The sequence below is a fragment of the Cetorhinus maximus genome, chromosome 14 (genome assembly GCF_964194155.1).
Source record: "Cetorhinus maximus chromosome 14, sCetMax3.hap1.1, whole genome shotgun sequence".
In the NCBI taxonomy this organism is placed as follows: Eukaryota; Metazoa; Chordata; class Chondrichthyes; order Lamniformes; family Cetorhinidae; genus Cetorhinus; species Cetorhinus maximus.
Genome location: NC_135892.1, coordinates 57361892 through 57386548, shown reverse-complemented (window position 1 = coordinate 57386548; position 24657 = coordinate 57361892). Strand labels below are relative to the sequence as shown.

The following is a 24657-nucleotide window of genomic DNA, read 5'->3' as shown; positions in this document are numbered from 1 at the left end:
AAGATTAGGGAAACAAATGCGTGACTGAAAGACTGGTGTGGGAGAAGTGGGTTCCGGTTTGTGGGGCACTGGCACCAGTTATGGGGAAAGTGGGATCTGTACCGTTGGGACGATCTACACCTGACCTGTGCTGGAGCTGGTGTCCTCATGAGCCACCTAACCAGGGAAGTTAAGAGGGTTTTAAACTGAATAGTAGGGGCAAGGGATCAAATTTGGGAAGATGTGGTAAACCAAAGAGGAGAGACAAGTATTAATATGGGAAATTACAAACAGACTGACAGGAATGGAGTGCAAACCTAAGTGTAAATCAGCAGATATGGCTAGAAGCTACAAAAATAATAAAATAACAAAACTAAAGGCTCTGCATCTAAATTAAATGGCATTCGAAACAAAGCACTTGAACTGATTGTACTTATTCATTTCTATTTGCACTATCTGATAGCCATCACATAGACATGGCTACAGGATGACATAGATTGGGAACTGAATATTGAAGGCTAAGTGATATTTAAGAAGGACAAGAAGTTAGGAAAAGATGGCGAGGTGCTCTGTTAATTAATCATATTGGCAAATTAGAGAAGGATGACTTAAGTTTAGGAAACCAGGGTGTAGAAGCGGTTTGGGTCAAGATGAGGAATGATAAAGGCAAGAAATCACTTGTGGGAGTGGTGTACAGGCCTCCTAAATGTAACTACACAGTAGGACAGAGTATAAAAGAAGAGATAACAGGAGCTTGTCAGAAAGGTACAGCAATAGTCATGGGGGGTTTTAATCTACATGTAGACTGGAAAAATCAGACAGGCAAAGATAGCCTAGATGAGTTCATAGAATGTTTTCAGGATAGTTTCTTGGAACAGCACATCCTGGAGCCAACTGTGGGGAGAGAAACAGAGTTAATGTTTCAAGTCCATATGACTCTTCTTCAGAGCAGAAGAGTCATACAGAGTCAAAACGTTAACTCTGTTACTTTCTCCACAAATGCTGTCAGACCTGCTGAGTTTATCCAGCATTTTTTGTTTTTATTATAACAGGCTATACTAGACCTAGTATTGAGCAACGAGATAGGATTAATTGATAACCTCCTAGTGAAGGCACCCCTAGGTAGCAGCGATCATAATATGATTGAATTTTACATTCATTTAGAGGGAGAAACGAGTGCGTCCAAGACTAGTATTTTAAACTTAAATAAGGGCAATTATGAGGTCATCAAAGCAGAGCTAGCTAAAGTGAACTGGCAAATGAGGTTCAGGGATAGGTCAACAGAGGTTCAGTGGCAGACATTTAAAGACATATTTCAGAATACACAGAATATATACAATCCAATGAGAAAGAAAAATTCCAAGGGGAGGGCCCACCATCTGTGGTTAACTAAAGAAGTTAAAGTCAATCTCAAACTTAAAGAAGAAGCATATAATTACGCAAAGACAGGTGGCAGGTCAGAAGGTTGCAAAGAATATAAAGAACAGCAAAGAATGATTTAAAAAATTAATTAGGAGGGAAAGATTAGAGTATGAGAGAAAGCTAGCTAGTAATATAAAAATGAATAGTAAGAGTTTCTGCAGCTTTTTAAATAAGAAAACTTAACAAAGTGAGTGTTGGGTCTATAGAGAGTGCGTCTAGGGAATTGATAATGGAAAGTAGGGAGATAGATGGCGGATGAATTAAACAGGTATTTTGCTTCGGTCCTCACTATAGATGGCACAAGTAACATCCCGGAAATAGCTGTAAATCGGGAAATGGAAGGGAGGGAGGAACTCGGAAAAATTACAATCACCAGGGAAGTGGTACTGAGCAAATTGTTGGGGTTGTGGACTGACAAAGCCCCGCGTCTGGATGGACTTCACCCCAAGGTCTTGAAAGAAATGGCTAGTGAGATAGTTGATGCGTTAGCTTTAATTTTCCAAAATTCCCTACATTCGGGGAAGGTTCCATTAGATTGGAAAATGCTACATGTAACTCCTTTATTCAAAAAGGTGGGAGACAGAAAGCAGGAAATTATAGGCCAGTTAGCCTAACATCTGCCATAGGGAAAATGTTAGAAGCTATTATTAAAGGTGTTATAGCAGGGCACTTAGAAAAACTCAAGGCAATCAGGCAGAGTCAACATGGTTTTGTAAACAGGAAATCATGTTTAACCAATTTATTGGAGTTCTTTGAAGGAGTCACATGTGCTGTGGATAAAGGGGAACTGGTGAATGTACTGTACTTAGGTTTCCAGAAGGCATTTGATAAAGTGCTACATCAAAGGTTTTGCAGAAAATAAAAGCTCATGGTGTAGGGAGTAACATATTGGCATGGATAGAAGATTAGTTAACTAACAGGAAGCAGAGAGTTGGCATAAATGGGTCTTTTTCTGGTTGGCAGGATGTGATGAGTGGTGTGCCACAGGGATCAGTGCTGGGGCCTCAGCTTTTTACAATTTATATAAATGATTTGGATGAAGGGACTGAAGGAATGGTTGCTAAATTTGCTGACGACACAAAGATAGGTAGGAAAGTAAATTGTGAAGAGGACGTAAGGAGGCTATAAAGTGACATTGATAGGTTAATTAAGTAGGCAAAGATCTGGCAAATGGCGTATAATGTGGGCAAATGTGTAATCGCTTATTTTGGTAGGAAGAATAAAAAAACTTATTATCTAAATGGTAAAAGATTGCAGGGCTCTGAGATTCAGAGGGATCTGGGTGTCCTAGTGCATGAATCACAAAAAGGTTGGTATGCAGGTACAACAGGTAATTAGGAAAGCTAATAGAATGTTATTGTTTATTGTGAGGAGAATTGATTACAAAAGTAGGGAGGTTATGCTTCAGTTGTACAGGGCATTGGTGAGACCACATCTGGAATATTGTGTACTGTACTGCTCTCCATATTTAAAGAAAGATGTAAATGCATTAGAAGCAGTTCAGAGAAGGTTTACTAGACTAATACCAGGAATGGGTGAGTTGTCTTATGAGGAAAGGCTTGTACCCACTGGAATTTAGAAGAGTAAGAGGCGACTAATTGAAACCTTTAAGATGTTGACGGGTTGTCACAGGGTGGATGTGGAGAGGATGTTCCCTCTTGTGGGAGAATCTAGAACTAGGGGTCACTGTTTAAAAATAAGGGGACCCTCATTTAAGACAGAGATGAGGAGAATTTTTTTCTTTCAGAGGGCTGAGAGTCTTTGGAACTCCCTTCCTTAAAAAGCAGTGAAAACAGAGTCTTTGAATATTTTTAAGGCACAGCTAGATAGATTCTTGATTAGCAAGAGGGTGAAAGGTTAGCAGGGTCAGGCAGGAATATGGGGTTTAGGTTACATTCAGATCAGCCGTGATCTTACTGAATGGCAGAGCAGTTTCGAGTGGCCTACTCCTACTTCTAATTCATATGTATGTATATATATAAATAATAAAAGGGTGGTAAAAGAGTAGGGCCAATTAGGGATAAAAAAACTTGCATATAGAGGCAGGAGAAATAGCGGAGGTATTTAATGAGCACTTTGCATCTGTCTTTACAAAGGAAGAGGATGCTAACCAGGCCGAGATGAGAGAGGAGGTAACTAGTACCCTTGAATAATTTACTTTTGAGAAGGAGGTGTTGTTAGAAAGGCTATCTTTACTTAAAATAGATCAGGTACCAGGACCGGATGAGATGCATCCAAGGGCACTGAGGGAAGTGAGAGTGGAAATCGCAGAAGCACTAGTGACAAGCTTCCAGTCTTCTTTAGGCACAGGGGTGGTGCCAGAGGACTGGGAAATTGTGAATGTTACACCCTTGTTCAAAAAGGGGTGCCAGGATAAAGCTGGCAACTACAGACCAGTCAGTTTGACTTCAGTGATAAGGAAACTTCTGGATACTATAGTTCAACACAAAATCAATAATCACTTAGACAAGTGCAGGATAATTAAGGAAAGCCAGCATAGATTCATTAAGGGAAAATCATGGTTAATTAACTTGCTAGAGTTTTTTGAGGGGGTAAGTAGGTTTTGAGTAGGTTGATAAGGGCAACACTGTTGATGTGGTACATGTGGATTTTTGAAAGGTATTTGATGCAGAGCCACATAACAGACTTGTAAGCAAAATTCTAGCTCATGGAATAAAAGGGAGAGTAGGCACTGGAGTAAGAAATTGGCTGAGTGACAGGAAACAGAGAATAGTGATGAATGGTTGTTTTTCAGATTGGAGGAAGGTCTGTAGTGCAGTTCCCCAGGTGCTCTTCCTAATAGATATTAATGACCTAGACTGTGGTGTGCAGGGCATGATTTCAAAATTTGCAGATGATACGAAAATTAGAAACTGTGATGAGGAAAGTCTTGAACTCCAAAAGGACTTAGACATGTTGGTGGATTGGGCAGACAAGTGGCAGATGAAATTCAATGCAGAGAAGTGTGAGGTGATTCATATTGGCAGGAAGAATATGGAGAGATGATATAGAGAAAAAATCGCTGAAGGAGCTGCAGGAACAGAGACCTCAGTTTATATGTACACAAGTCATTGAAGGTGGCAGGGCATGTTGAGAGAGCAGTTAATAAAGCATATAGTATGCAAAATAATGCAAAATTATGCAAAATAATTGGCAAAAGGAGTAATAGTGATGTGAGGAAACTTTTTTTCACCCAGAGGGTGGTTGGAGTCTGGAACGAACCTCCTGAGAGGGTGATGGAGGCAGGCTTTATGGATAGGGCATTGAGTATAAGAGTAAGGAGGTCATTGTAGAACTTGTATAAGTCACTAGTTAGGCCTCATCTGGGGTACTGCATCCAGTTCTGGGCGCCATCCTTAAGGAAAGATGTGATGGCATTGGAGAGTACAGAGGAGATTCACAAGAATGATTCCAGGGATAAACCAGGGAGAGGATGGGACTGTTTCTCTTGGAGAAAAGAAGGCTGAGTGGAGACTTGATAGAAGTATTCAAGACGCTGAGATGTATGAACAGGGTAAGTAGTGAGAAACTGCTCCCAGTCAAGAGATCATCAAGAACTACAGGGCCAAGATGCAAAATAATTGGCAAAAGGAGTAAAAGTGATGTGAGGAAACTTTTTTTCACCCAGAGGGTGGTTGGAGTCTGGAACGAACCTCCTGAGAGGGTGATGGAGGCAGGTTCAATCGAGGTATTTAAAAGGGAATTGGATTCCTATCTGAAAAGAAGAAATTGCAAGGTTATGGGGATAAGGCCAGGGAGTGGGACTAGGTAGAATGGTCTTTCAGAGGGCCAGTGCAGACTCAATGGGCTGAATGGCCTCCTTCTGCACTGTAAAGATTCTATGATTCCTGTGAATTTAAGGCAACTTGTAAATGATCCATTGAAAACAGCAGGATCAATGGCCTGACTGGTTATTTTTGTGAATATTGTTTGCATTCATATCAAGGTTTGGATTATTAGGCTCACAACATTTATGGGCACCAAGACATACATGGATCTAACATCTACAAGGCACGAGTCAGGAGTGTGATGGAATACTCTCCACTTGCCTGGATGAATGCAGCTCCAACAACATTCAAGAAGCTTGACACCATCCAGGACAAAGCAGCTCGCTTGATTGGCACCCCATTCACAAACATTCACTCCTTCCACTCCCTTCACTGTCGCTGGGTCAAAATCCTGGAACTCCCTCCCTAACAGCACTGTGGGCATACCTACACCATAGGGACTGCAGTGGTTCAAGTAGGCAGCTTGCCACCACCTTCTCAGGGGCAATTAGAAATGGGCAATAAATGCTGGCCTCGCCAGCAAGGTCCACATCCCGTAAATGAATTTTAAAAAACTTCATTTTACAAACTATCACTACATTTCAAAATAACTCATTGTATGTGAATCATGTGGAAAAATTGTTGCAAGAAACTCTGAGTTGCTGTATAAATGCAAGACTTTTTCCATTCCTTCTATTAATAAGGATTGGAATTCACAATGGTCCAATGTCTTCAGATGATTAAAAGACATGCCAGCTCATGAACTCTTAGCAAAGCAGGCACTTGAAATTAGAATGTGCCCAAACTATCGTTGGTTAAGCTGTCCTTAACTTGTGCTAAGACCATGTGAAAAAGCTTCAGCTAATTCAAGGGAAAAGGTGTTATGCAAAAAAAACTTTCTTGTTTAAGCATTAGAATGGGAAAAAGCGTGTGATATCGCGGCTCCTACTCCAATGACATCAGGCTGAATCTTCCTGACTTTAAAAGTCTTTGGGTGATAATTTTCAAGTCCCGACCCTATTCACAGCAGCAGCGGTGGGATTTCAGGCGCAATCTTACATGAGCCGGACAATTAAGAACCTGCCTCCGGGAACACCATCCAATTAAGGACGGTGGATGAGTGCTGGAGGAGGGAGGTAGACACAACGTGGCCCACTGCTGGGCTGGCAGCCTTCACAGTGTCACAAGCAAGAGTGCTACTGAGGGGCAAGCAGCAGGGAAACAATGAAGGTGTCAACATCATCAGGGGAGCGGCTTGCACTGCATCAGTCTCAGCACTAGCCTCCAGGAGATGCTTGCACTATAGCAAGCCTCTGACACGGGAATGCATCAGGCTTGCCATATCTTGCCGATAAACATTAAAAAGGCTTGACATTTCACACAGCTGTGACCTCCCACAGTGCAGCTGGTTCCTCTGAGTTGCTGGGGTCTTGACATAGCAGGCAGCCTGTGTGACGCTGGAAAAATTGCCTTGTGGTGGGAACAAAAAATTTTAAAATGACTCTTTAGCTACCTTATTTGGCTTCCCCACAGGTTGATGGCAGCAAATCTAGCACTCACCTGGGGAAACTGTTGGTAAATTGACCAAATACATTTTTTCTAAATGTTATCCCATTCAGTGTGTCACCGGGGACTGGGCTCCAGCTCCTCCTCACAATTAGAGCAGGGATATGACAGATGGAGATGACAGACAGATTATAGCAGAAAAGAGATATTTTAAAGATGCCATTGTAGGAAAATGCTCCTAAAACTAAAAATCTGACATAGTATGCACATTCCAATGAGTGTCAAACAAACAATACTAGGAGTTGATTATATTTTCACCAAAAAAACATGCTCCTTAAAAATATAAGCACTGTACTTTTTGAAAAACACAGCTGAGTAAAAAAATATTTATCAGGTACAACTGAGACAGGCAAAAAGAGGAATGCAAGACATACCAAGGAATGCTCCAATATGTTGAGTGATACCTCCTGCCTCCATAGCTGTAACCTGAGTTTTCCTAAGACTGTCAAGTAATGTTGTTTTTCCATGGTCAACATGACCCATTATAGTAACTACAGGTGACCGGGGAACTAGCACTGTTGGATCTGAAAGTGGCCTAAAACAGAAAGCATGTAGTGATTAGTTTACAGATGATAGTGAAATCTCATACTAAGTTAATTTAATTCCTCAGCAGTTAGAAATCTAGTAAGAAGTCTTGAAAAGATAACAGAATAGAAAATAATATTTTCCAAATGGTATAGTCAACATGGGCAAAGGCTATCGGAAAGAATAGCTGATTTGGGTTCAGTTGTTAACGACAACAACTTGTATTTATATAGCATCTTTAACATAATGAAACGCCCCAAGGCGTTTTACAGGAGTTTGATAAAGCAAAATTTGACACCAACTTACATAAGGGAATATTAGAGCAGAAGGCCAAAAGCTTGGTCAAAAAGATAGGTTTTAAGGAATGTCTTAGAAGGAGCAAAAAGAGGTAGAGGGATCAAGAGGTTTAGGGAGGGAATTCCACAGCTTAGGGCCTAGACAGCTGAAGGCATAGCCACCAATGGTAGAGTAGGTAAAAATGGGAATGCTCAAGAGGTCAGAACTAGATGAGTGCAGATATCTGAGCTTTGTGGGGCTGGAGGAAAGTACAGAAATTGGGATGGGCAAGACCATGGAGGAATTTGAAAACTAGGGTGAGAATTTTAAAACCCAGGTGCTGCTTGACTAGGAGTCAATGTTGGTTAGCAAGTACAATGGCTGAACAGGACTTGGTACAAGCAAAGGCGCAGGCAGCAAAGTTTTGAATGGCCTCAAGTTAACGGATGGTAGAACATGGGATACTAGCCAGGATTGTATTGGAATAGTCAAGTTTAGGGGTAACAAATATAGAGAATAAGGTTTTAGCAGTGGATGAGTGGAAGGAGGGGCAGAGTCCGGCGAAATTACGGACGTGGAAATAGGCATTCTTAGTTATGGTGCGAATACCTGGTCAGAAGCTCATCTCGTGATCAAATATGGCACTAAGGTTGTGAATAGTCTAGGTCAGCCTCAGGCAGTTTCCAGGAAAAGGGATGGAGTAAGTGGCTAGGGAGTGAAATATCTTGCAGGGCCAGAAGACAATCGTTTCAATCTTCCCAATATCTAACTGGAGGACTTTTCTATTCATCCGTACCGGGGAAGCAGTTTGATAATTTAGCAACACTGAGGAACTTAAGAGAGGAGTAATATGGGAGAGCTAGGTGTTATCTGTGTACACGTGAAAACTAATGCTGTGTTTTTGGATAATGTGGCCAAGGGATAGCTTTTTTTATTCTTTCATGAGACATGGGCATCGCTGGCTAGGTCAGCATTTCTATTGCCCATTCCTATTTGCCCTTGAGAAGATGGTGGTGAGTCGCTGACTTGAACCGCTGCAGTCCATGTGGTGAAGGTATACCCACAATGCTGATTGGGAGGGAGTTCCAGGATTTTGACCCAATGACTGAAGGAATGGTGATATAGTTCCAAGTTAGGATGGTGTGTGGCTTGGAGGGAAACTTGCAGGCAGTGGTATTCCCATGCATCTGCTGCCCTTATCCTTCTAGGTGGTAGAGGCCGCGGGTTTGGAAGGTGGTGTCAAAGGAGCCTTGGTGAGTTGTTGCAGTGCATCTTGTCGATGGTATACACTGCTGTTACCGTGGTTCGGTGGTGCAAGGAGTGGGTCTTGGAGGTGATGGGTGGGATGCCAGTCAAGCAGGCTGCTTGTTCTGGATGGTGTCAAGCTTCTTGAGTGTTATTGGAGCTGAACCCATACATGCAAGTGAAACAGTATTCCATCACACTCCTGACTTGTGCCTTATAGATGGTAATCAGGCTTCTGGGGAGTCAGGAGGTGAGTTACTTGCCTCAGAATCCCCAGCCTCTGACCTGCTCTTGCAGCCACAGTATTTATATGGCTGGTCCAGTTCAGTTTCTGGTCAGTGGTAACCCCTAGAGTGTTGATAGTGGGGAATTCAGCAATGGTAATGCCATTGAATGTCATGGGGAGATGGCTGAATTCTCTCTTGTTGGAGATGGTCATTGCCTGGCACTTTTTTGGCACGAATGTTACTTGCCACTTATCAGCCCAAGACTGGGTGTTGTCCAGATCTTGCTGCATTTGGGCATGGGCTGCTTCAGTATCTGAGGTGTCGCAAATGGTGCTGAACATTGCGCAATCATCCCCACTTCTAACCTTATGATGGAGGGAAGATCATTGATGAAGCAGCTGAAGATGGTTGGGCCTAGGACACACCCCTGAGGAACTCCTGCAGTGATGTGCTGGGACTGAGATGATTGACCTCAAACAACCATACCATCTTCCTTTGTGCTAGGTATGACTCCAACCAGTGGAGAGTTTCCCCCTGATTCCCATTGACCCCAGTTTTGCTTGGGCTCCTTGATGCCACACTCAGTCAAATGTGGCCTTGATGTCAAGGGCAGTTGCTCTCACCTCACCATGTAGATAAGAAGTAGGAGAATAGATGCCTGGGGTATACCAGAAGTAATGGTGTGGGAGTGGAAAGAGAAGCTATGATTAGATAGGTAAGAATGGAACCAGGAGCATGCATTTTCACCCAGCTGCATAACTGTGGAGGGGCGCTGAGGGATGATGCTGTTAACTGTGTCAAAAGCTGCAGATAGTTGGAGAACAAGAAGGAGGGATAGCTTATCTCTGTCACATTTGCACAGGATGTCCTTTGTGCCTATGATAAGAACCATGATGGTAAGGGAGGAAACCTGACTGGAGGAATTCAAACATGGAGTTCTGGAAAAGATTGAAGGACGTTGGTGAGGAAAGGGAGGTTTGAGATGAAGCAGTTGTTTGCAAGGACAGTGGGGTCACAGTTGTTTTTTTGTGGCAACTGTGATGATGGCAGATTTAAAGCAGAAAGGGACATATCTGAAGAGAGAGAACTGTTAACAATATCAGGATCAGGAAGCGAATCCTAGTGGTCAGCAGTTTAGATGAAATAGGGCTGATGGCGTAGGAGGTGGGTACCAGGGACAAGATGAGCTTGAAGAGAGCATGAGGAGACAGGAAGGAAATTAGAGAAAGATGAGAGCTTAGGGAAAGAACAGGGAAAACTTTGGAGGAAGTTTAGCCCAGTGTGCTAATGGAAGGAAGGGAAGCAGCAGAGGCAGTTAGCTGATCTCAATCTGAGTGACAAAGAAGTCCATGAGCTCTTTACACTTATTTTTAGAGGTGAGGGTAGAGGAGATGGGGAGAGGGGTTTAAGAAGACGGGATTTATCCTTGCATTCTGTGATGAGCCTGGAATTATGAGCAATTTTAACAGATGAGATATTGCTTAATGTGGTCCAGGCAGATCTCACAGTGAATGGTGAAACCACCTGTCTGCCATATCCATTCAAGTCTATCCCTGAACTTAAGGGAATGGAGATGAGGACTGTACCAGAAGGATTGGTCAAGGTAAGAGAGAAAGAGTAATGTTTTTATTAGGGAATAGAGGACTCAAATATTCTGTTCCATGCATTTTTTTGAATAAGCAAATCTATTCTCTGATTATATGGCTTTTAATGACAAGCTCATACTTAATTTTTGTGCAATACTTAGTTAACTATATGAACATTTGAATTGAGTCCCCAGCCAATGCAAAACTAAGCTATTTTCACAACAGAAGAAAGATAGGAAATCCAGACAGAAAAATGGAAAGCAAAACAGAACTTTAAAAATGGATGTGCCAGTTAGTCAGTGCAGTTTCCCAAACGGAGACAAGGTGAGTTTCTATTGCAACAAAGATAGTTAGGAGGCAAAAGATAGAACTAAAGGCTAGTCTTTACACACTTATACATTTTTTTTGTTTAGAGACACACATTTCTGACATGCACCACAGTTTCAGTCTTTTACTATAGCACAAGTGAATCGCCAGTTAATGCTCACCATCTAAATACAATGAAACATCCAACTGATATACCATCAACTGTTTGTTCATGCTTTTTCACAGATTATGCTGAAATCAATTTTTTTTACTCGTTCATGGGACGTGAGCATTTCTGGCAAGGTCACAATTTATTGCCTGTGGCACTCTAGTGGTTACAAATTGCCAACCTGAAATTGTGTTTTTATTCACTCACAGGATATGGGCTTCGCTGGCTGGGGCAGCATTTATTGCCCATCTCTAGTTGCCCTTGAGAAGCTGGTGGTGAGCTGTCTTCATGAACCTCTGCAGTCCATGTGGTGTAGATAGACCAACAGAGCTGATAGAAAGGGAATTCCAGGATTTTGACCCAGCAAGAGTGAAGGAACTGCGATATATTTCCAAGTCAGGATGGTAAGTGACTTGGAGAACTTGGAGGTGGTGGTGTTCCCATCTATCTTCTGCCCTTGTCCTTCTAGATGGTAGTGGTTGTGGGTTTGGAAGGTGCTGTCTAAGGAGTCTTGGTGCAGTGCATCTTGTAGACGGTACACACTGCTGCTACTCTGCATTGGTGGTGGAGGGAGTGAATGTTTGTGGATGTGATGCCAATCAAGTGGGCTGCTTTGTCCTGATGGTGTCAAGCTTCTGGAGTGCTGTGGGAGCTGCACTCAGCCAGGCAAATGGGGAGTATTCCACCACACTCCTGATTTCTGCCTTTGGGGAGTCAGGGGGTGAGTTACTCATTGCGCGATTCCTAGCCTCTGACCTGCTCTTGTAGCCACAATATTTATATGGCTAGTCCAGTTCAGTTTCTGGTCATTGGTAACCCCAGGGTGTTGGTAGTGGGGGATTCTGTGATGGTAATGCCATTGAACATCAAGGAACAATGTTTAGATTCTCTCTTGTTGGAGATGGTCATTGCCTGGCATTTGTATGGTGTGAATGTTACTTGCCACTTGTCAGCCCAAGCCTGGATATTGTCCAGGTCTTGCTGCATTTGGACATGGACTGCTTCAGTATCTGGGGAGTCATGAATGGTGCTGAACATTGCGCAATCATCAGCAAGCATCCCCACTTCTGACCTTACGATGGAAGGAAGGTCATTGATGAAGCAGCTGAAGATGGTTGGGCCAAGGACACTACCCTGAGGAACTCCTGCAATGATGTCCTGGAGCTGAAATGACTGACCTCCAACAACCACAACTATCTTCCTTTGAGCTAGGTATGACTCCAACCAGTGGAGAGTTTTCCCCTGATTCCCATTTGACTCCAGTTTTGCTAGGGCTCCTTGATGCCACACTCGGTCAAACGTGGCCTTGATGTCAAGGGCAGTCACTCTCACCTCACCTCTGGAGTTCAGCTCTTTTGACTATGTTTGAACCAAGGCTATAATGAGGTCAAGCTGAATGGCCCTGGCGGAACCCAAACTGGGCATCAATGAGGAGGTTATTGCTAAACTGTTGATGACCCCTTCCATTACTTTACTAATAATCAAGGATAGAATGATGGGGCGGTAATTGGCCGGGTTAGATTTGTCCTGCTTATTTTGGACAGGATATAGCTGAGCAATTTTCCACATAGCCAGGTAGATGCCAGTGTTGTCGCTGTACTGGAACAGCTTGGCTAGGGGCACGGAAAGTTCTGGAGCACAAGTCTTCACTACTATTGCCGGAATATTGTCAGGGCCCATAGCCTTTGCAGTATCCAGTGCCTTCAGCCGTTTCTTGATGTCACGTGGAGCAAATTGAATTGGCTGAAGACTGGCATCTGTGATGCTGGGTACCTCCGAAGGAGGCTGAGATGGATCATCTACTCGGCACTTCTGGCTGAAGATTGCAGCAAATGCCTCAGCCTTATCTTTTGCACCATATTTTGACTCATTTATCTCTATGCTCTGCCTCCTGTTAGCCAACCAACTCTAATTAATGATAATATGTTTTCCTCTACACCATGAGCTCTTATTTTGTGTAGTAACCTTTCATGTGGCACCTTATCAAATTCCTTTAGGAAATCTAAGTACACCACATCTAGAGGTTCCCCTTTATCGACTTTACTTATTACTTCCTCAAAGAACTCTAATGTAGTCAAAAATAATTTCCCTTTCACAAATCCATGTTGACTCTGCTTGATTACATTAAGACTTTCTAATCTCCTTAATAATAGATTCGAGCATTTACTGTATGGCAGATGTTAGGCTAACTGGCCTGTAATTACTAGTTTTCTGTCTCCTTTCTCTCTGTAATAGGGGAGTTACATTCACTATTTTCCAATCTGATGGGACCATTCCAGAATCAAGGGAATTTTGGAAAATTAAAACCAATGTATTTACTATATCTGCAGCCACTTCTTTTAAGATCTTCAGATGAAGTCAGCGTTTAGTTCTAATAGATCCTCCCTCTCTTTCTCCTCCTGACCTACATGTATTTCTGGGATGTTATTTGTGTCGTCTACAATGAATTCAGACAAAAATGCCTGGATTTTCGCAACGATGGAGAGCGACTGATTTCACAACCATCTATTAAGCCTGCCATTTCAGTTTGATTGACTGGTTATGGACTCTTTGAAGTGGGACTGTGAATTCCAATGCTTGTTTTTATAAGGTATTATAGAATTGACTGAAACGTTTGTTACTTTAAGGGATAATGTAGTTAATGTAGTAAATGGGGTTTTATGAATGAGAGTGTTTTTTTAAGCAATAAAGTCTGCAATAGACACTTGGAATTTTATTTTATTTAATCTCAGCATGTATCCTGGGGTCTGCCCATGATGGATACTGGGTGAATTGGCATGGTAGGTGCAAGGGCAAAAGGTGACAAGTGTTGGCATGAGTTGGCATTAGGTTGGCAAAGGGACATGGGGATGTGTGAGGGGCATAGGTTGGCTTGGAGGGTACAAGGGGCCATGGGGGGGGGGGATGGGCAGAAGGGCATAGGTTAACATGGAGGGTATGAGGAGCCATGGGGTGGTGGGTGGGGGCATGGTTTGGCATGGAGGATATGAGTCAGTGGGTGAGGGGCATGAGGTGGCATGGGTGAGGCATGGTGAGCGTGTGGGAATTGAGGGGGTGTGTGGGGTGAGGGCTGCAAGGCTGTCTGAATTGGGTTTTTTTAAAACTTCAATACAGTGCTGGTGCACTGAGGCAGGCCTTCTGCCCAGCCTGCTTCTGCAATTGTTCCGTAGCCCAGCCCAACTCCCAGGGAATCCTGACATCCTAGAACGAAAATCTGATCTTCTAGGCCACTTTCTCCCAGGTCAGGTTTGTGTAGCTGGGAAATGTCCTGACTCTGCGCTCCCAACTAGGGAGCAAAAATCCAAGCCAAAATTATGGACGGTGAAGTTCCCCACCCAGGGTATATTCTGTGCCCTTCTGTACCCTTAGCGCTTCTTCCCAGTGGTGTTCAACATGGTGGAGTACTGATTCACCAGCCAAGGGAGAGTGGTAGGTGGTAATCAGCAGGAGGTCACTTCGTCCATATTTGGCCTGGTGCCATGAGAATTATGGGGTCCGGAGTCAATGTTGAAGACTCCCAGGACCACTCCCTCCTGACCAAAGTGCCGACATTTCAGGTGGGCTTGACCTGCTGCTGCAACAGGATACCTCCATGGATGGAGGAATCTGGTACATTGGCTGCAAGGTTTGGTTCAGTGAGTATGACAGTATCAGGCTGTTGCTTGACTAGTTTGTATCCCATTTCTCGCCCAAGTCCCCAGATGTTAGTGAGGAGGACTTTACAGGTTCGACAGCACAGGGTGTACCGTTGTCATATCCGGTATCTAGGTTGATGCCTGGTGCTCCATCGGGTTTTATTTTTATTCAACATTTCTGTAGTGATTTGATACCATTGCAGAATAGGCAGATGAAACATTTCAATATAGCTTGAATTTTCCTATTTAAAAATATTGATATTTTACCAAAGTATTAACAGAACATAACCATTATTGCCTGATTACATGCAATTAAATACAGAACCTACCTTCTCACAGCATCTTTATTTTCTTTCACTTTTTCTTCTGAAAGTTTTGCCCACTTAAACTTCATTCCAGACTTCTTTATGACCTCTTTTATCCATTTCTCATCTAAGACAAAATCCTGTTCTAGGATGTCTATGTCAATATTTGTGTGCAGCAGAGCCTCATACACATGATCTACATTCAGAAAGAAATTAACTATTTGAATATTTAGAAATACATGTAGAAATAACTTATTTTTCTCTTTTTTAGGCACTTTTGATACTTTATTTTTCTAATCCTATCATGTTGGGTTTAAAGGAGGAGAGCGAGCTGGAGACAGTTTGGAAGACCAATCTGCCTAGGCAGCTGAAGGCAAACCACCAAAAAATGAAGTGCAGAAGAAGCTGGAGTCAGAGGAATGGAAAGTTACAGAGAATTGTAGAACTAGATGAAGTTAAAGGGACGATGAATGGAAAGTAGTGAAGTGATTTGAAAACATTGATGAGAATTCTAAATGAGGAGTGACAGATTGGGAATCAATGAAAGTCAGTAAGGACAGGAATGATGATAAAAGTTTCTAGAGAGGGGACGATAGGAGATCACCCAGGTGAGCATTGGAATACTTGTCCACAGGGGACTAAAGCAGCAGCAGAGAGGCTGAGGTAAGAACAGACACAGTTGATGTTGAAGTGGACTTTTTTGTGATGGAGAGGATATGGGGATTAGAAGCTGAAATACAGGGTCAAATAAGATGCTGAGATTACAAACAATTTGGTTCAGTTTGAGACAATGGCCAAGAGTTGATGGTTAAAATACGTATTTTATGATGCAGCCTGATTTTAACTCTGTTCACCTGGCAGAAATGGGATAGGTGAGGAATTAAAATGGCTACCTGCTGCATTCCCGTTGTCCATACCTTTCATCTATTTAGCTTGTTTTTTTGGGAGAATATAGGCCACCTGCCAAAGGCTCGGGTTGTTGGTGTCCTCATTGATGTGAAAATTCAGGGCCCAGTAGCAATAATTCATAGATCAGTGAGATTTTAATTTGGGATCACAGCTGTATTGCCCAATTCATAGACAAAGCTGGCAGCAGATAGGATCAAGGGTCAGAACAGGCCCAGGGAAGTTATTTAATTCTCTTTAAATGGTTCCCCATCAATCTGGTCTATGGGCTCCTCAACCCCAGGCTCCTCTTGCTGTGCCTATAACTGTGCCAGGAACTGTTTTCTTGAGTCCAAATTGGTGGCCTGCAGCTGCATGACTTGGCACATTTGTCAGCCAGCTTCCATTCCAACCCCATCAGCTTCGGCGGGAGTCAGCATAGCAAGATTTAAATGGGGCTGAGACTTAAAATTGCTTATGCCTCACATTGGCTAAGTAACAGCCCCTTCCCACTAGCCCCAGATTAAAAATTAGAGCTGGATTTGATCTCCTCAATGCATTGCCATAGGAAATTGCAGTTCATCTGAGATTAATTGGTGGACAAGCAGTCTGACAGCACGCAGGGCAGTGTAGGGATTGAAAAATCTGGCAGAGCGGTTTAGCTGGATACCATCAGCATACACGGAGAAACTGACTCCATGTGAATAATAGCGCCAAGGAGCAGAAGCCATGTAGATGAGAGGAGGGGGTCAAGGGTGGATCCTTGGAAGACTCTCAAGGTGAATAAACATTCCATCAGACCAAGGCTTAGGCAATAAACTACAGAATAGACTGTTAATAATAGAGACATGTAAGCAATAGCAATGACAATACAACAAATTTACAGTAATTTTTTTTATTCATTCATGGGATGTGGGCTTTGCTGGCTGGGCTAGCATTTATTGCCCATCCCCAATTACCCTTGAGAAGGTTGTGGTGAGCTGCCTTCTTGAACTGCTGCAGTTCATGTGGTACATCCACAGTGCTGTTGGGAAGGGAGTTCCAGGATTTTGACCCAGCGAGAGTGAAGGAACTGTGATATATTTCCAAGTCAGGATGGTGAGTGACTTGGAGGGGATCTTCCAGGTGGTGGTGTTCCCATCTATCTTCTGCCCTTGCCCTTCTAGATGGTAGTGGTCGTGGGTTTGGGAGGTGCTGTCGAAGGAGCCTTGGTGAATTCCTGCAGTGCATCTTGTAGATGGTACACATTGCTGCTACTCTGCATCAGTGGTGGAGGGAGTGAGTGTGTGTTCGTGGATGTGGTGCCAATCAAGCAGGCTGCTTTGTCCTGGACGGTGTCAAGCTTCTTGAGTATTGTGGGAGCTGCACTCATCCAGGCAAGTGGAGAATATCCCATCATTGTGCCTTGCAGATGGTGGACAGGCTTTGGTGAATTCTTGTGTGGCGCAAATGTTACTTGCCACTTGTCAAGCCTAGATATTGTCCAGGTCTGGCTGTATTTGGACATGGACTGCTTCAATATCTGAGGAGTCACGAATGGTGCTGAACATTGCGCAATCATCAGCAAATATCCCCACTTCTGACCTTATGATGGAAGGAAGGTCATTGATGAAGCAGCTGAAGATGGTTGGGCCGAGGACACTATCTTGAGGAACTCCTGCAATGATGTCCTGGAGCTGAGATGACTGATCTCCAACAGCCCCACAACCATCTTCCTTTGTGCTAGGTATGACTCCAATCAGTGATGAGCTTTTCCCCTGATTCCCATTGACTCCAGTTTTGTTAGGGTTCCTTGATTCCACACCCGGTAAAATGCTGCCTTGATGTCAAGGGCAGTCACTCTCACCTCACCTTGGGACTTCAGCTCTTTTGTCCATGTTTGAACCAAGGCTGTCATGAGGTCAGGAGCGGAATGGCCCTGGCGGAACCCAAACTGGGCGTCAGTGAGCAGGTTATTGTTAAGCTTTATAGCACTGTTGATGACCCCTTCCATTATTTTACCAATGATCAAATGTAGACTGATGGGGCGGTAATTGGCTGGGTTGGATTTGTCCTGAATATAGAAAATATATACAGAACAATACCATTCCTCCCATGTAGGAAATGACAGCAACACTAAAATAAATAAAACTGCACCTGAGATAGAGTCCTTTGATAATAACTTTATCTGCAGCTTTCTGCCTCTCTGATAATTATGGACGTCCCTGACACATATTCCTGAACCCATTAATTAACATTTGACCAGGAACAATGAGCATCAAAATATTTATATATTATTACTACATCAAGTTCCTTCCCAGTGTCAAATTAGTGAGAGATATGCCCTTACCTGCCATGCAGTCATCTTACAGGGCTACTTTTAAAACAAAGCCAGAAGGTAAACAAAGTTACAAATAAAATATTAACAGCTAAATGCCTTCCTGACTTGCACAACACGCTGTGTTCCCTTTCCATCAATGAGACCAGGTTATTTATTTATGCGAATCTGATTTTAACACTTAAGTATAGTAATGAAACAACAAAAATAATAAATCAGGGATAAAGCATTTTGTCACTCACGCATCATTCTGTCCAAGAATAATTTAATCAATGATGCTCAAAACTGAATTCTAGGAACAACACGCATATGCTACATGACCCACTTGTCTTATATTTGTCCAAGGTTATACCTTGCAGGCAATATTTCCACTTCTGTGCTTTCTGCTCATTAAATGGGCAGAAAGTCAGTCTGGCATATAGAAATGGAAAACCTCAGCTTGCAAGTCTCCAGTTCTCCTGGGGTAGCTGCAAGAATACAAAATCCCACAATGCAAACAACCTGAAAGTACTGACCCAGAAAAGATAATTAAAATTCGAAGGCCTGCCAGCAACATCACAAGACTGGGCATAGTTATTCAGAAATCTCAATAGACCAGAGATTTGTAGGATGTATGAGGTGGCAGGAATGGCTCATTGATTGCATAGCACATTGAGCAACAGCAAACACCCTACTAGACTTGGTTGTTGCTCTAATGCATTCTACAACCACCTTACATCTCTTGTTTTGGCTAGTATAATTACATTCATTTTATGCTTACCTGTATCTTTATCCATTGCTTCTGCAAGTTCAGCGACAGTCATTCTTTGCTTTATCTCCACTTCTTTTTTCACTTGCTTTTGTTTTACTGGAGCAATCTTATATTTATCTTTCTTGAATGAGAGAAACAGGAATTTACAAAAGAATAAACTTGTAAAATACACACAGCACATGGAGAACTTCAGTACTGCACTGGATGGTCAGCCTAAATTTAGTCCTCAAGACTCCGGAGGCAACTATGGAATTGTATCCAGCATCAGATAACTTCAAAAGAGAACAGAAAATTTAAAAAATCAAAAATATTTTAACTTGCACTATCTGAAATTGAGATTGAAGATGGTTGAAGAGAAGAAGAAGCCAGTTGCTAAGAAGGGTGCCAAGAAAGCGGTAGGTAAACCGTCAGGAAAGGGCGGCAAGAAGCGGCGAAAGTCGAGGAAGGAGAGTTACTCCATCTACATCTACAAAGTGATGAAGCAGGTTCACCCCGACACCGGCATCTCCTCCAAGGCCATGAGCATCATGAACTCGTTCGTGAACGATATTTTCGAGCGCATCGCGGGTGAGGCTTCCCGCCTGGCCCATTACAACAAGCGCAGCACCATCAGCTCCCGGGAGATCCAGACCGCCGTGCGCCTGCTGCTGCCCGGGGAACTGGCCAAACACGCCATGTTGGAAGGGACAAAGGCGGTGACCAAGTACACCAGCTCCAAGTAAAACCCCCGAACGGACTGAAAAACACATTCATCAAAACAAAATAACCACTGGAGGCTGGGTTGTATATTCAAAACTATTGTCTCCATGAGCCACTTTAAATATGAGTGGGAGTATTCATCACTAAAGCTTTTGGGTTCAAGCAACAATCTAGGATATGGATACGTAATCTAGTTAATTCTCCAGTGTAGTACCGAGATTGTGCTGTGTCGTCAGAGGTGCCATCTTTCAGATATATGCCCATCTCATTGGGACATAAACAAAGAAGTGAAGACTAAGAATAGAAGAATGAGATATAATCTCATTGAAACATATAAGATTCTGAGTGGGCTTGACAGGATAGATGCTGAGAAGCTGTTTACAGCAAAGAGAGAGCTTGCATCTATTTAATTTCTTATATTTTTCAGGATATTCCAAGGTCCTTCACAAACAATGAAACACTTCTGAAGTGCATTAACACCACATTTAGGGTACTGCACAGATGAAATCAGATGAGCCCCAACCCCTAGGAATCATTTCAGACCACATAATTAATAAGATCAAACAGAAGAAGAAATTATTTTAAAAAAGAATGGGGGACTGTGGCAGGCAAAGTAGTAAATTTGGGATAACATGGCTTTCTTTTGAATAATATGAAATGGCCGGTTAACAAGATGGATTGGCTGGGAGACATCTCCAAATTGGTACCAAAGGATGAAAGCTCAACCCAAGATGTAAATTGGTAAATTTAAAGATACATTTTCCCTTTTAACACAATCTTCCATTACAGCGAAAACAGTTTGAAAAACAGTGTCTACCTTAAGCAGCGTACCAATAAAGGCCATAACCTGAATTTTTAATCTCCAAATCTAGTTTATTACCATCTTGGAACATTGCCTGTTTTTATGCATCCTCACATGCACAGCTGCTGAAACCATCATTGCTGTGGAAGTTGTAGAAGACACAAATTATTTCCTAGAAGTAGAGGGTAACCTAGAGACAGCAGCGAGAATCTAAAGAGCTGGGGGTGGGGTGAGTCAGTGGGTTCAGAGCATTCCAAATTGAAGTCTGACGTAACAGCAAAAAAGGTAGGTGATTGATTGGTTGGTGAATATTTTATCTTATATAAACTATGGAATTTTAATCAGGGTAAGTGTAATGTTATCTGAAACAATAAGAATAAGAATTGTCTGAAATGTGGGTAATTTATTAGTAAGGTTTAATTAGTAGTAGTAAGGTTTATTAACAGTAGTAAAGCTTATTAGTAGTATTAGTGTTTATCAATTGTAAATTAATTAAGAAAAATAAATTAATTAACATATAATAAGGATGGCAGGACAGGTGATGTGTTGTGGCTGTGGAGTGTGGGGCCTGGAGGACACCAGTGTGATCCACTGCAATCACTTCAGTAAATATCTGTACCTTGAGGAGCTTCGACTCAGAGTCAACAAGCTGGAGGCCAAGCTGTGGACACTACAATGCATCGGGGAGGTGGAAGGTTACCTGGACTTTTGGCCTATAACTTCCAAGCTCCAGGTGTCGTGCCTGGGGGGGGTATCCCACAAATGTGCTGGGCACCCCACCCTCCCTCAGGATGTCCCCATGTAAGAACTGCATGATAATTGCCCAGGAAGTTCAAACCTCTGTTGGGCAATTGCCCTGCAATGGGAACCATCAGAAACTCCAAATTAAATCACAAACTTCGAAGAATTAAAACCACTTCTAACTTATAGATAACTATAGTACTGCCCCACCCTGAGCCCCCACGGGACTCTCCCCACTCCCCAAACCCTCAACAGGACCACCCGGCTACCCCCCCACCCACCCCGACTACCCTGTGAACCCCCAAGGGACACCTCCCCATGGGACTCCTTGACTACCCCTCCCACACCCCTCCAACTACAGCCTCCCTGACTACCCCACAATCCACGACTACCCCACTCACGACTACCCCTCCGACTGCCCTTCCCTTCCCTCAAGTACCCTCTCCCAACTACCCCCTTCCCCTCGAATGTTCTCCCCACCCCCCAACTGCCCTCTTCATTCCCTGACTATATCCCCCCCACCGACTACCCTCCCGATTATAACCACAACTGACTACCCCGACTGCCTTCCCCTCCCAACTACCCTCCACCTGACCACCTTCCCTACTCCCCCACAACTGCCCCAGCATCGCCTGACAACCCTCCCCAACCCCCAACTACCTGACCCCCCAATGATCACCTCTCCCTACTGACCACCCAACACCCCCATTGGCCACCCAACCCCACCCACTGACTACCGAACCACCTCCACCCACCACCCCCACTGACTACCCATGACTATCTGACCCCCCGCTGACCATCCCACCCCCTGGCCACCCTACCCCTCTTACCAACACCCCACTCCCAATCATGCCCACTTACCTTAAGTATTTACCTTCTCCCTAGCTTCTCAAAGTGGCTGGACCTTTAAACCTACTTGCTTTGTGGCAGCTAGTGCCATAAAAAAGGGAGTGTGTCTTCCTTACCTCCAACTCAGCTGCCCTCAACAGAAGGCATCAGCAACCTGCTGCACTGCACCTTTCTCACCCGGCCTGAGTCGGAAGGTCGGGCAAGTATGTTGCAGCTGCATTTCAGGGTAAGTAACTAGGAGCACAGTGGTAATCCGATTGTGATTGCCACTCCATGGAAGTTACGGCTTTTGCTCCAGAAGGTAGTCAAATGCCTCAGGATAGGGTCGTCTGATTTGGTCAGTAGTCAGGGACAGGAGGACATGACTGTGAGTAGTTGAGGTTAGGGGATCAAGAAGGTGGTAGTGGAGGAGCCTCAGTCCTTGCAATTGTCCAATAGGTTCGAGTTTCTTGCATCCCTGAGAGAGGAGACAAGGTAGATGAGCGAACTGACAATAGCACCTTGGTACAAGAAGCCATTCAAGCGGATGGTGGGTGGGGGGAAGTAAATAAGAATGTTGTGGTAGTGGAGGACAGTTTAGTCAAGGAGATTCTCTGCAGCTGAGAGCAAGAGTCCAGAAGGCTGTGTTGCCTGCCCAGTGCCAGTGTTCAGGGCACCTGCTCTGGGATGGAGAGGATGGTTCACTCAACTCATTCCTGGGATGAAGGACTTATTAAAGGTTGAACAGGATGGGCTTTTACCCATTGGCGTTTAGAAGAATGAGAAGTTAATCTTATTTCAATCTTATTGAAACATATAAGATCCTAAGAGAACGTGATAGGGTGGATACCTCTTGTGTTTCCTCTTGTGGGAGGGACCAGAACTAGGGGACACTGTTTAAAAATAAGGAGGTCTCCCTTTCAAGATGGGGATGAGGAGAAATTTTTCCTCTCAGAGGATCATTAGTATGTGGAATTCTCTTCCCCAAAATGCAGTGGAGGCTGTGTCACTGAATTTATTCAAGGCAGAGTTAAACTGATTTTTTGATAGACAAGGGTGTCAAGGATTATGTGGGGAGGGGTGCAGACAGGAAAGTGGATTTGAGACTACAATCAGATCAACCATGATCTTACAGAATGGCGGAGTAGGCTCAAAGGGCTGGTTGCTCCTAAACCTTATGTTACAATTCATATTTATTTACAAGTATGTTAATTACACAGAAGCAAAAAAGCACAGCAGGAAATCAGTTTGGTGGGTGTGGGTGTGGGTGGTTTCCATCTCTTAATATAGGTGATGGGAACCCATAAAATCCTATTGTGCTTTTTGGCTGCTGCTCCAGACGAGTCTACTTTTGCTCTTTCTTTTCAATTTCTTTTCTCTTTCCCCACCTAGACTCTCTTCTTTTATCATGCTTCCTTTCCCTTTTCCACTCTCAGGTACTCTGCTCACCCAATTCCCTACTCAATTCTTCAGTACTCGTGAACCTTCCTGCTCTTTTGCCACTGCCCCAGGCTTGACTCCCTGTCAGATAAACCTACACGGTCCCTCCATGCTTTTTTTAGCACTCAGCGCTGGCTCATTGGGAGCAGCAACCCCAATTGCCAGGTCCCACTCTCTCGTCGAAATTCCCACCCAGTGCGTCTGCTAGGGCTAACTTTCCTAACCTTCTTGTTCAACTCACCCTTCCCACTGGTGACCCTGTGGACTCTGCCAGTGGATCAGCTCTCTCCACTGCTCTACGCATCTCCCTCAAGAATTTCTGTTCACTTGTGAACAAGGTCCTTGCCATGCATGAACTTATTGTGGATGATTACATTGACCTCTTGGTCTTAAGAGAAACCTGACTAAGGGCTGATAACACCTTTCCCCTTAATGAAGCCTCCCTACCTGGTTATATCTTCCACCATTCACTCCTTCATGACCATTGTGGTGGCAGAATGGCGTTTATCTCAAGATCACATCTTGGTCTGACCCCCTACTCTCTGGCGCTTTCTCTTCCTTTGAGCATCTCACTTTGTTCCACCCCTTTCACCTCACTTTCACAATCATTCTGTACCAGCCAAGTACAATAAAAATGTTATCACTAAGATTTCTTCACTGCTTTCCTCCTTCAGCCTTTCACCAAATGACTTCTCATCCTTGGTGATTTCAAATTCCATCTGAAACGTCATGTTTTCTCTGTGTTCACTACCCTCTTATCCTCCATTAATCTCTCCCTCCACGTAAACTCCCCAACCCACATTAAAAGTCACCCCCTTGACCTTACCATCTTACATGGTCTTGTTAGTCCCACTGTAGGTAAGACCATCTCTGATCACTTCCTTGCATCACTCGCCACCCATATCCCTCTTCCACGCCCCAATCCGGTTAACACCCAGCTTCTTTACTGCAAACCATCTTTTAAACTTCCTTTCCCTGTTCCCTCCAACCTCGCTTCCAACAAGTGCAAGGAGCTCATGGACTTCTTTGTCACTAAGATTGAGACAATCCAATCAGTTGTCACTGTCGGGTCCCTCCCTTCCACTAGCCCACCTGTCCAAACTTCCTTTAATACTTCTTCCTGCCCTAGCCCTGAACTCATATCTTTTTCTAGTTTCTCTCCTATCTCCCCTCATGCCCTCTCTAA

General features: G+C 43.6%; 1 protein-coding gene across 6 annotated transcripts in view; it reads right to left on the bottom strand.

The window, feature by feature from the left end:
- mtif2 (mitochondrial translational initiation factor 2) overlaps positions 1–24657 on the bottom strand; it is a 68975-nt gene that overhangs the window by 29560 nt on the left and 14758 nt on the right. For 5 of the 6 annotated variants that reach the window (XM_078556939.1, XM_078556940.1, XM_078556938.1 and 2 more), the window contains exons 3-5: positions 18971–19082; positions 15033–15204; positions 7109–7269 (exon numbers count right to left, since the gene is read on the bottom strand). In XM_078556939.1, coding sequence (XP_078413065.1) covers positions 7109–7269; positions 15033–15204; positions 18971–19082 — 445 coding nt within the window. Of the gene's footprint in view, positions 1–7108; positions 7270–15032; positions 15205–18970; positions 19083–20540; positions 20612–24657 lie in introns of all 6 variants that reach the window. The other variant, XM_078556942.1, reaches the window with a different exon arrangement.